General features: G+C 46.0%; 1 protein-coding gene across 1 annotated transcript in view; it reads left to right on the top strand.

Annotated features, from left to right (window-relative positions):
- Positions 1-12182, top strand: part of XPNPEP1 (X-prolyl aminopeptidase 1) — a 54436-nt gene that overhangs the window by 29424 nt on the left and 12830 nt on the right. Inside the window, exons 7-12 of the mRNA XM_082673245.1 lie at positions 121-264; positions 2501-2596; positions 4735-4816; positions 6383-6593; positions 10634-10723; positions 11335-11385. Coding sequence (XP_082529371.1) covers positions 121-264; positions 2501-2596; positions 4735-4816; positions 6383-6593; positions 10634-10723; positions 11335-11385 — 674 coding nt within the window. The remainder of the gene's footprint in view (positions 1-120; positions 265-2500; positions 2597-4734; positions 4817-6382; positions 6594-10633; positions 10724-11334; positions 11386-12182) is intronic.

Here is a 12182-nt window from a genome sequence, read left to right as displayed (position 1 = left end):
TGAGGAGAAGAGTTAGCACAGGGCCACGGGATAGCCTTTCAGAAGGTGCCAGGCTCTCAAAGCCCTGCTGCCTGTAAAGGGTGTTCAGTTCATAGCTAGACCACGTGTGTTTCTCCTCAGATTACTGGAAGAAGATGGCCAAGGTTCTGAGAAGCGCTGGCCACCACCTCATTCCTATCAAGGAGAACCTTGTGGACAAGATCTGGACAGACCGGCCTGAGCGTCCGTGCAAGCCCCTCATCACACTGGGCCTGGATTACACAGGTCAGAACCACGGCTGTGCCCAGAAGGCCCCCGACCATCGGCCCCTTCACCTCAACGAAAGTCCTCTGAATCCAGGTCGAGCTTGAGCTGACTGGAGGATTTTGCCCCGCCCTGGCACGTGGGGCATTTGATGCAGCAGGAGTTCAGTTTGTTTCCACAGTTGCCACCTACTTGCCACCTACTTTGGCACAGTTTATTCTTGCAAAGCTCCTCTGGGCAGACCTGTGGGTGCTGCTGAGATGGCTTTTTTACCATTCAGTTGCTAACTGCCCCTCTAACGTGTCTAATATTGGAAACAGACTACAGGTTTCTTTTCTTGTTTTGATTTAGTCACCTTGAGAGTTTTATTTCTTTATTTAAACTTTTTTCCTTCTCATATTTATTAATCCACAATCAGTGTCAACAGCTGATTGGGTTGTATACACACCCCAGCCTTAGCAGATTGTCTTTTGTTTTGTTTTGTTTTTTAAATTAATTTTTATTGGACTATAGTGAGCCTAGAGGTTTCTAGATTCCATTTCCTTTTCTTCTGTCAGCATTTGTACGTTTACCTTCCCAGGCGCCCTCCTTCTGTCTGTCCTCTGCTTTAGTAGCTTTGGGGTGTGGGTGGGTTTCTTTGGCTTGTGTGATAGTGGTGAGTGAGGAGCAAGTTCTGTGAATGTTTTCTGGGAGACGAAAGTGTGATTTATGGAAGAGTGAGGAGCGCAGAGGGAAAGGCCTGGGAGGTGGGGCTGCAGGGGAGGGAGCCTTGCTGTAGAAACGGCAGAGGAGAGGTGGATGGGGGATGTCTGGAATGTAGGCACATTGCCCAGAGGGGTCCTGGGAAGAAAGCATTACAGCCCAGACTCTCAGTCAAGTTTTAAACAGCATTCCCGAGCTGGTCTTCAAAGCAGCGTTTAGTTGTGGGGACAGCCCCCAGCTTGCTTTCCTTGTGACACCCTCACCTGAGGGTATTACAGATTAGGGGGATGGGTCCAGTGAGTGGCCCAGGGTCAGCTCAGCATTTTCCATCAGTGTGTTTTGAGTTTTGTTCAACTGAAGCAGAGGCTCTGACCTATTGCTTATAGAAGCGGGGAGAGCAGGTGTGGCTGGTAAAACTTCTGTTCAGCAGACATATGAGTGCCTGCTGTGTACAGGACACTGCTAGGTGCTGGGCGAATAAGACAGATGCCTGCTGTGTTCACAGGTGGCTGCGCCCTGCGTTACATGTGCTGTTTCATGCTGGGTGGTGGTGGTGGTGGTAGTGATGGGGTGAGCTCCTCTAGGACCGCAGTTTCATCCTGGGGAGAGCAGGGAGGCCGTGGCTGTGTCTGACGGTGCAAGTGTGATTTGGAAGTGGTTGTCACACTGAGTCAGACTGTAGAGAATTCCTCGGTCTTAGCACTGAAGGGCAAGTCTCGTATCTCCAGGAATGTAAAGTGGTAGGTGATATTCCCCTGACCTCTAAGACTCGGTGAGTTCTCTCTGCTGGGTAGTGTGTTATCAAAGCTCCCTGTACAGAAGTGTAACTAATTGCTGGTTTTTTGGTGTTTTTTAAAAAAATTATTTATTTTATTTTTGGCTGTGTTGGGTCTTCGTTGCCTTGTGCAGGCTTTCTCTAGTCGCGGCAAGCGGGGGCTACTCTTCATTGTGGTGCGCAGGCTTCTCATTGCGGTGGCTTCTCTTGTTGCAGAGCATGGGGTCTAGGTGTGCAGGCTTCATTAGTTGTGGCACACGGGCTCAGTAGTTGTGGCTTGCGGGCTTAGTTGCTCCAAGGCATGTGGCATCCTCCCAGACCAGGGATCGAACCCATGTCCCCTGCATTGGCAGGTGGATTCTTAACCACTGTGCCACCAGGAAAGTCCCACTAATTGCTGGTTTAATTGTCTGTCTTCCCTTCTAGATTGTAAGCCCCATGAGCTCAAGGACTGCATGTAGCTCAGAGCTGTAACCACAGTGACCAGCATGGTACCTGCAGATATCTATGCCTGGGAAGTGTAGATGCTTCATAGACATTTGTTGGATGAACAAATGAATTACTTTTTCTTTGAGGTAGTCAGGGCTCTTGACAGTCAACTAGCTTAGAGTCACTTCTCATGTATGGGGCTTGAATCTGGGCCTCCTGTCTGCTCAGATAACATGCTCCCTGGGATATGGTGCTGGTTAAAAATGTTTGGAATGGGTTCTTTCACTTGGCTTCCGCAGGTCCCTGGGACCAGACCAGGGCTGGAGTCGCAAGTATGTTTGTTTCTTGCAGGCATCTCCTGGAAGGACAAAGTTGTAGATCTTCGGTTGAAAATGGCCGAGAGGAACGTCGTGTGGTTTGTGGTCACTGCCCTGGATGAGATTGCATGTGAGTGCTCTGGTTTCACTGTTGGGATGTGTTACCCAGTCTCTGCATTGGTTCTCTGGGAATCTGTGTGTTCATGCAATTCAGCTTTCTGAGTGGCCAGGGAATAAGCAAAAGACTGTCACCAGTGGGGTATATGATATGCCGAGTAGGATGGAGAAGTAATTATAGGGAGTCAGGGAGGGGAATGTAGCTTGGTCTGGAGCTGTATTACAGCCAGGGGCTGATGTTAAATCTGTGATGATGTCCCTCTCTGGCCAGTCTACTCAGGACTTCACATCTCTAAGGAGGGACATTTCCAACAAACTTTTGGTGCCTGTCAACATTCGTGTGTCTCTATGGGTATAGAAGTAAGATCACAGGAGATATTTTTTTCTTTATCCTTTTCCTGTATATCCCCAAGTTCTTCACAATGAGGATGTTCTAGAAATATTTCTACTTCAGAAAACTCAGGAACTGAAAGTTCTTCAACAAGCCTTTTGGTACAATAGCAGTTTTTTAATCTTTAGACCTTAAACTATCCCTATGGAATTGTTCAGTGCCTTCTAGAACCTGAAGGGATCTTCTTAATATGTCTGCTATTTTCTGACTGGATTTGACCCAGGGTACCTGAGACAAGGCACTGCCTTATTCTTTGATTTTTCTCACTAGAGAAAGAAAGTTTACTGCACAGTGTCCTAGCTCTCTAATTCCCAGTTCCAAACTTTGTCAAGAGTGTCAGTGATTTATATCCCTAATTAACTAAATAACTTTAACGTCGGAGAAAATAACATATAAAGCTAATTTCTCTCCTTTATTATTAAAAAGACACACATTTCCATTGCGGAAAACCTGGAAAGCGCAGAGGAAGTAGAAAGAAGAAAAAAAATCACCTATAATTTCCTTACACACAGAAAATCACAGTTAACATTCTGCACATTTGTAATTTTGTAGCTAGATTTTTTCCAGTGTATCGGAATACTCTAAGCATACATAAGCATAATTTTAAGTGAATATTAAATGTCTCATCATATGGTTGTATCATAATTTACTTAACCATTCCCCTACATACGCCCTTTGAGTAATTTCCAATGTTCTCGTGATTTTGTTAACATCCATCAGAGTCCTGGTGCATCACAATCCATGTCTTAGTTTCTGATAATTTTCTTCCAACTTCTGGTTGGCTTTAGAGGTGGTGTTATGGATTAGAGGGGGTGTGCATGGCAGGGCTTTGACCATTTTGCCATGTACCTGCCGGAAAGGTTGCACAGGCGTGTGTGAATACACCCCTCTCGCCACACCCTTGCCAGCCCCAGGTGCTGTCATTTAAAAAGAGTGCTAGTTTGGTCTGATAGGTAAAACATATTGCCTCATTGCTTTACTTTGCGAGGCCATGATGTTAAAATAGAGACAGTGCTTTTTACGCCAGGGTCTTCTCTGCACTCTGATCCTCAGGAGAGCAAGCATTAGGCAGCTGGAAGTCCTCGGACGGGAGCTGTGCTCTCTGCTGGTCCCTCTAAGTTTCTCCAACACGCAGTGACCTCACTAGACCCCCTGACACTGGCCAAGGCAGGTCCTCCACCCAGCCGTGGTTCCGGGTGGGCTGCAGGCTCGGGTTTCATTCGTGGGCTGGAGCCCCGCTGACTCACTGCTTTTGTTCCTCTGCCGGGAAGCCCCGCCTTCCTGGGGCTCTTGACCCTCGCACAGAGGGCCTCATCTGGCCTCCCTCATGGGTGGGTCTCAGTTTTTCTACTCTAGGTCGTTCCCCTCAGAAGGGAGCGAGTGCTTGGCTCCGTCCCCTGTATTTGGGAGTGCCGGAGCGTTTTTCTGTGGCACGTCAGGCCTGCTAGGCCTGGCAGGTCACCGCCAGGTGGACCATTTCAACTCTTGTCTGGAGGGCATTTGTTGGGTTTTCTGACTAATAACTCTTCCATCCCCTTCTCGGGATGGTGATGCGGTAGCGTAAGAAACAGTTCTGGTGCCATCATTTGGCGGATATGAGCAACTGCAGCTCAGAGGTGGGACCAGGAAGTGAGGCTCCCAGCTTCTCTGAGTGATGCCGCCCAGTCCTTCCCTAGCGAGTGGAAGCTCTTCCCTTGCTCTACAACCTACCCCTTAAACTCTCACTCAGGCAGGTGACAGGAACTTTTTTTTTTTTTCAGGGCTATTCAATCTCCGAGGATCAGATGTGGAGCACAATCCAGTATTTTTCTCCTATGCAATCATAGGACTAGAGACCATCATGTGAGTGTTGGCCCCGCACCTGAAAGTCCTTCCCCACGCTCCTCGGAGCCCCAGTCGCCCCCTTCTGGCCCGGGCCCGCCAGCCTCGGCCTGACGTGTGCTAGAATGCTGCTTTTCTCCTGCCCTTTCCCTTTCCTGCCTCTCTTCCTTCCCCTTCTTGTCTTCCTTAACAGTAGATAATTATTTATATCCTGCCTCTCTTTTAATCCTGAAAATGATTTGAAATCTCTGAAAGTCTCTGTAGTACTAGGAGATAAAAAAAATAGGTGGTCGAGGACATCAGAACAAAACTGGAGAGAGTGAGGTTAGTTCACAAAAGTCCTGCTGCAAAGTCTTATTCAGGCCATACATTTGATTCCAGGTTTCCTAGCAGCCAATGCCAAGGGGAATATGGGCTCTGTTATACAATCCTGGGTCCACGATGCAAATAGACCCAGTCATTTTGGAAGGTCAGAAGTGACACAGAAAAACCCCCTGAGCTGTGCCTTGTCAGTTTATCTTTTAAACTGCTGCTTGTGGCCAACCTGCCATTGCTCTTCTTATTTGGATGGCTTTCTGCATTCAGACAACATACTTATTGAGTGCCTGTTATGTGCTGGGGTCTCTGTTAGGTGTTGGGGTGAATGAGACAGACAGGGTCCTGGGTTAGAGTTGCAGAGATGAGAGGTTTCCTGAGGGCATTTGGGCACATAGTGGGCACTAACTTGTCATTGGAGTGGGTACGGGTGTTATTGGAGGGGCCTGACCTGGTCAGAGGAGGCTCTTGGGGAAAGTAATATTGAGTCCGAGATTAAGGGTACGTGTGGGTTAGCTAGGTGAGTAGGGGGCGGGGAGGAAGAGGAACGGTGATCTAAGCAGGGGAAGCAGCATTTTCAGAGGCTCTGGGCAGGAGAGAGCACAGTATGCGTGGAGGACCCAGAGTGGTCCAGTGTGGTTGAACCTGGAGTGGGAAGCCGGCAGGTGGGCAGGGCCCCCATAAGCAAGGCCTTGTGAGCCAGGTTCAGGAGCTTGGGGCTTTTGTCCTGAGGATGCTGCGGAGCTACCGAATGAGTTTTTCACACGGAACTACATGGTCAGGCTTGTAAATCATAAAGAATGTTATGATTGGAGTGAAATTATGGGGTGAATTATGATTGCTGCGAGAAATAGGGTGGATAGGGAAGACTGGAGGCAGGGAGACCAGTTAGGAGGCTGTGGTACTGATCCAAGTGAGAGATGGTAGTGACCTGTACCTGGGCAGCGACTGGGCCAGGCTACAGCGAAAGCTGGAGAGGTTTGAGGGGTGTTTAAGCTATAGGTTCAAAGATCTCAATGTAGGAGTGAAGGAGGAGCATCAAGGAGGAGAGTGCCCAGGTCCTGGCTTGGGGAGTGGGGTGGAAGGTGACGGCATACGCAGGGCAGGGAGTGCAGTTTGGGGAGCAGGATTTGGGGAAGGCGTGGAGGAAGGAGGAACTGCTTGGCTTGCATGCCGGGAGGTAGAGCCTGTCGCTTGTGTGTGGGTCTGTGTTCTTGTCCTCTCACTCCTGTGCCCGCCTTTTCTGTCACCTCACCTCTGGCCCCTCTGCAGGCTCTTCATTGATGGCGACCGCACAGATGCCCCCAGTGTGAAGGAGCACCTGCTGCTTGACTTGGGCCTGGAAGCTGAATACAGAATCCAGGTGCTTCCCTACAAGTCCATCCTGAGCGAGCTCAAGACCCTGTGCGCCAGCCTTTCCCCGAGGGAGAAGGTGTGGGTCAGCGACAAGGCCAGCTATGCCGTGAGCGAGGCCATCCCCAAGGTTGGTAGCCCCAGAGACCCGTCTAAACCTGCCACTCCAGCTGCCAGGCCCCTTCCAGTCCTGGCATCGTGCGGCTTGTCTTTGAAGCAGAGGTTGTTCAGGCAGATTTCCAGGACTGGCTGTTGGGTCAGAGGTGTCATCTCCCTGGATGAGCCCTTTGGGCTGGAGTGTGAGGCTTTTAGAACCCATTGAGTTCTCCAAAACCCATTGTGTTCTCCAAAACGTGACATGAGAGATGATTTTAGGTGGTACACATTCATACTTAGGTTTATTTAAATGTCTCTGTTTTAAAAGTGTTTTAACAGTTACAGAGAATGAACTAGTGGTTACCAGTGGGGAGAGGGAAGGGGGGAGGGGCAAGATAGGGATATGGGATTAAGAGGTACAAACTACTATGTATAACATAAATAAGCTACAAGGATATATTGTATAGCAGAGGGAATATAGCCAGTATTTTATAATAACTTTGAATGGAATTTAACCTTTAAAAATTATGAATCACTATGTTGTATACCTCGCACTTATATAATATTGTATATCAACTATAAAAAAAGTGTTTTAGTGTGTACTAGAAAAAAATATGATTAGCATATGAGACCGTATATTATAAAAATTGTTTCTTAAGAGAGAGTTGAGTTCAGTAACCTATGTTGATTCAAAGATAGTCTAAAGAAAAGTCTTAGTAAATAAGGGTCCAGGGGGTAGCAGCTAGGGTAAGACCTGTGCAGGTGGTATGAGAGTATCTGAAGTTTGGGAGACACTACCCTACACCCACCTCTCCCACCACATTTCATAGTTAAGGAGACCTGAGGCCCAGGGAGGCTTTGGGAGTTGGGGATTTGTCAAAGGTCAAATGATACTGATAGCCCTGCCCTTGACTGAGCCCCTGCTGGGTGGTGCTAAGCAGCTGACACCTTCCCCCTCATTTTAACTGAGGCCTGGCACAGGAGTTCAAGGTACCTTAGTTGTAGCCTTTTTTTTTTTTTTTTTAACATCTTTATTGGAGTATAATTGCTTTACAATGGTGTGTTAGTTTCTGCTTATAACAAAGTGAATCAGTTATACGTATGTTCCCATATCTCTTCCCTCTTGCGTCTCCCTCCCTCCCACCCGCCCTATCCCACCCCTCTAGGTGGTCACAAACCACCTAGCTGACCTCCCTGTGCTATGCGGCTGCTTCCCACTAGCTATCTATTTTACGTTTGGTAGTGTATATATGTCCATGCCACTCTCTCACTTTGTCCCAGCTTACCCTTCCTCCTCCCCATATCCTCAAGTCCATTCTCTAGTAGGTCTGTGTCTTTATTCCCATCTTACCCCTAGGTTCTTCATTACTTTTTTTTTTTCTTCGATTCCATATATATGTGTTAGCATACGGTATTTGTTTTTCTCTCTCTGACTTACTTCACTCTGTATGACAGGCTCTGGGTCCATCCACCTCACTACAAATAACTCAATTTCATTTCTTTTTACGTCTGAGTAATATTGCATTGTATATATGTGCCACATCTTCTTTATCCATTCACTTGTTGATGGACACTTAGGTTGTTTCCATGTCCTGGCTATTGTAAATAGAGCTGCAATGAACATTTTGGTACATGACTCTTTTTGAATTATGGTTTTCTCAGGGTATATGCCCAGTAGTGGGATTGCTGGGTCATATAGTAGTTCTATTCGTAGTTTTTTAAGGAACCTCCATACTGTTCTCCATAGTGGCTGTATCAATTTACATTCCCACCAACAGTGCAAGAGTGTTCCCTTTTCTCCATCATTTCTCTAATGATTAATCATGTTGAGCATTCTTTCGTGTGTTTGTTGGCAATTTGTATATCTTCTTTGGAGAAATGTCTATTTCGGTCTTCTGCCCATTTTTGGATTGGGTTGTTTGTTTTTTTATTATTGAGCTGCATGAGCTGCTTGTAAATTTTGGAGATTAATCCTTTGTCAGTTGCTTCATTTGCAAATATTTTCTCCCATTCTGAGGGTTGTCTTTTGGTCTTGTTTATGGTTTCCTTTGCTGTGCAAAAGCTTTTAAGTTTCATTAGGTCCCATTTGTTTATTTTTATTTCCATTTCTCTAGGAGGTGGGTCAAAAAGGATCTTGCTGTGATTTATGCCATAGAGCGTTCTGCCTGTGTTTTCCTCTAAGAGTTTGATAGTGTCTGGCCTTACATTTGGGTCTTTAATCCATTTTGAGTTTATTTCTGTGTTTGGTGTTAGGGAGTGTTCTAATTTCATACTTTTACATGTACCTGTCCAGTTTTCCCAGCACCACTTATTGAAGAGGCTGTCTTTTCTCCACTGTATATTCTTGCCTCCTTTATCAAAGATAAGGTGACTGGGCTTCCCTGGTGGCGCAGTGGTTGAGAGTCCGCCTGCCGATGCAGGGGACACGGGTTCGTGCCCCGGTCCGGGAGGATCCCACATGCCACGGAGCGGCTGGGCCCGTGAGCCATGGCTGCTGAGCCTGCGCGTCCGGAGCCTGCGCTCCGCAACGGGAGAGGCCAGAACAGTGAGAGGTCCGCGTACCGCAAAAAAAAAAAAAAAGATAAGGTGACCATATGTGCATGTGTTTATCTCCGGGCTTTCTATCCTGTTCATTGATCTGTATTTCTGTTTTTGTGCCAGTACCATACTGTCTTGATTACTGTAGCTTTGTATTATAGTCTGAAGTCAGGGAGCCTGATTCCTCCAGCTCCATTTTTCGTTCTCAAGATTGCTTTGGCTATTTGGGGTCTTTTGTATTTTCATACAAATTGTGAAATTTTTTGTTCTAGTTCTGTGAAAAATGCCATTGGTAGTTTGATAGGGATTGCATTGAATCTGTAGATTGCTTTGGGTAGTAGAGTCGTTTTCACAATGTTGATTCTTCCAATCCAAGAACATGGTATATCTCTCCATCTATTTGTATCATCTTTAATTTCTTTCATCAGTGTCTTATAATTTTCTGCATACAGGTCGATGATATGATAATATACATAGAGAATCCTAAAGATGCTACCAGAAAACTACTAGAGCTAATCAATGAATTTGGTAAAGTAGCAGCATACAAAATTAATGCGCAGAAATCTCTGGCATCCTTATACACTAATGATGAAAAATCTGACAGTGAAATTAAGAAAACACTCCCATTTACCATTGCAACAAAAAGAATAAAATATCTAGGAATAAATCTACCTAAGGAGTTGTAGCCTTTTTGACTGTCCTGCCCTGGGCCTCTCTCCTCCACTTAGCAGTGGGCCATCCTGGGAGGAGCCCAGGCTTGGCCCTCTAGACCTGGCCTGCCATTGCACCCCTGTCACTGTCACACTGCATGACATAGTTACTCAGAGCTTTACCTCCTTGGGGATCATACCTGCCTTTGTCTCATGACAGGTAGGTATCTCAGAGAGAGAGAGAGCAAGGAGAGTGGAGAGAAGGAAAGCCCTTTGAGAAGCTCTGTGCTAGTGCAAGTGCAAGGTGGTGCAAAATCCCTCCCCCCTCCCTGTAACACAGGGCTGGATTCTAACTTGTTTTCAAATTGGGAAGGCTCTTCCCCGGCCCTTTAAGGCCCTTTAAGATCAGACCTTTAACAGTAGCTGATCCCTGAGCAGGAGCCTCCCCTCCCCCCTCATCCATCATGTGCGTCCCTAGACAGTGGGAAAAAGCCTCCTTTGTGCAGCCAGAAAGGGGTTGTTTCGGTCAAGCTTTGATCTGTTAGTGAACTCTGACCATGACCTTGGAGGTTTGAAAAGCAGTATCTCTCTGATGGCTGGCAGCCAGCAGTCTCAAAAAGCTACGGGGTGGGGGATAGATGAGAAATAACTTGTTTTATGTTTTTACTTTATCTTTTTGGATGAGCTCAAGCACCTTTCGCCATGCTCAGAGTCACTAACCAAAAAGGGCAGGTGTTCGGGCCCCAGGGGACAGCTGGGTGGGTCCTGAGTGGGAGCTCTTCCAATGATTTGTCTTAAGTGTGCTGTGCTGGGTGGAGAGGTGATAGCCTTGGTCTTGGGTGAGTGAGCCAGACTCGATTTCCCATATGACTGCCTTTCGCCCCAGGACCATCGCTGCTGTATGCCTTACACCCCCATCTGCATCGCCAAAGCTGTGAAGAATTCTGCTGAATCAGAAGGCATGAGGAGAGCTCACGTGAGTAAAGCAGCCTGTGCAGAAGAGGGGATGCATGGTGGTCAGAAGGCCCAGCTCCCTCACCTGCTGTGTGGCCTTGAGCCTGGCACAAGGTGGGAACTTCTCTGAGCTTTCCAGAGTTAATGAGAGAATGAAATAAAATACTGGATGGGCTAGATCTCTACATAATATAAAACACAAAAGGAGGTTGATGATGATAGTGTAGGTGATGGTAATGATGAAGGTGAAGCCTCTGAAGAGGCCTAGATTTGTGTTTCAAGGCCAGCAGTGGATCTAGAAAGATTTGGGGCCCAGAGACGGCTTTTGACAGTGGCCTGTCTTTCTTGCTCCAGTAGTACAGGAATGACCCCTCTGAGGGTGCTCCTGTGTGCTCTGAGGTGGGCCCCTTCCTGATTGTGCCTGAACTACTCAACAGCAGGGGAGCCCTTTCCCCCATAGTGGAAATCGCTGCACACTTGTTCACAGGAAATGCCTGCATGTAGAGCCCTGATTGCTGATGGTTTGTAGCCCTATAAGTGCAGCCCTCTCAGTATCACATTAGGGCTGGGCTTTGAATCTGCCCATCTGATTTTCAGTAATAACTTTAAAAAATGTCTCTGTTATTTGCACAGATTAAAGATGCTGTTGCCCTCTGTGAACTCTTTAACTGGCTGGAGAAAGAGGTCGGTTCTTAGTCTTTGTTTAACACATGGATATAGATTATTCAGAAATTATCTACATGTGATTCGAACTGTGGCTCTGGTTGACCACGAGGTCTAAGATCTTGATCTAATTTTAGTACTCTCTTTTAATAGTTCTTTGTGGGAATTTGGTGTGTGTGTAAAAATTCTTTAATTATGGACAGTAGTAACAAAGATGAAGAAAGAAATTCCTTAACAGAATGGATCCTTTGTGGTTAAGGAATTGTCTTATAACTAAGTGGAGTTTCATTATAAGAAAAAATGACTCTTATGATATTACAGGCAAGCTGACTGTGTTAAGAGAAAAAAGATCTTTGTGTATGTTTTGAACTTTAAGCCATGAAACTTTTTATATTAAATTGATTCCTGGGCATTAGTTTCTTGCCCTTTCACTCCTTGTAGTTGACAGGAAGGTGATTTCTTTGTGCTCTTATTAAACAATATCATATTTCCTTTAAATATTATATAAACAACTCTTTTAAAGTAGCTTAAATTGGAAGAAGAAAATATCGCCCTGATTCCCACTGGTGTAGCAGTTTTTTCCTCTTCGGCAATTGTTCATCTGTGTACATTGTTTTTTCAACATAAATCATTTTTACATGTGTCTCACTGTACAGCTATGATTTTGTATTTTATTTTATTTACTTATCATAGTGTGAGCATTTTCCATGTGCTTTGAGGTCTTTAAAAAAATGATTCAAATAGAGACTGTGTTTAGTAGCTAGACTGATTTATTTACCCATTCCTTCTATTTTCAAATGTTTTAGATTGTTTAAAAT

Source organism: Grampus griseus, assembly GCF_964374135.1.
Source record: "Grampus griseus genome assembly, chromosome: 16".
Lineage (NCBI taxonomy): Eukaryota > Metazoa > Chordata > Mammalia > Artiodactyla > Delphinidae > Grampus > Grampus griseus.
This window is presented reverse-complemented; position numbering and strand designations above follow the sequence as displayed.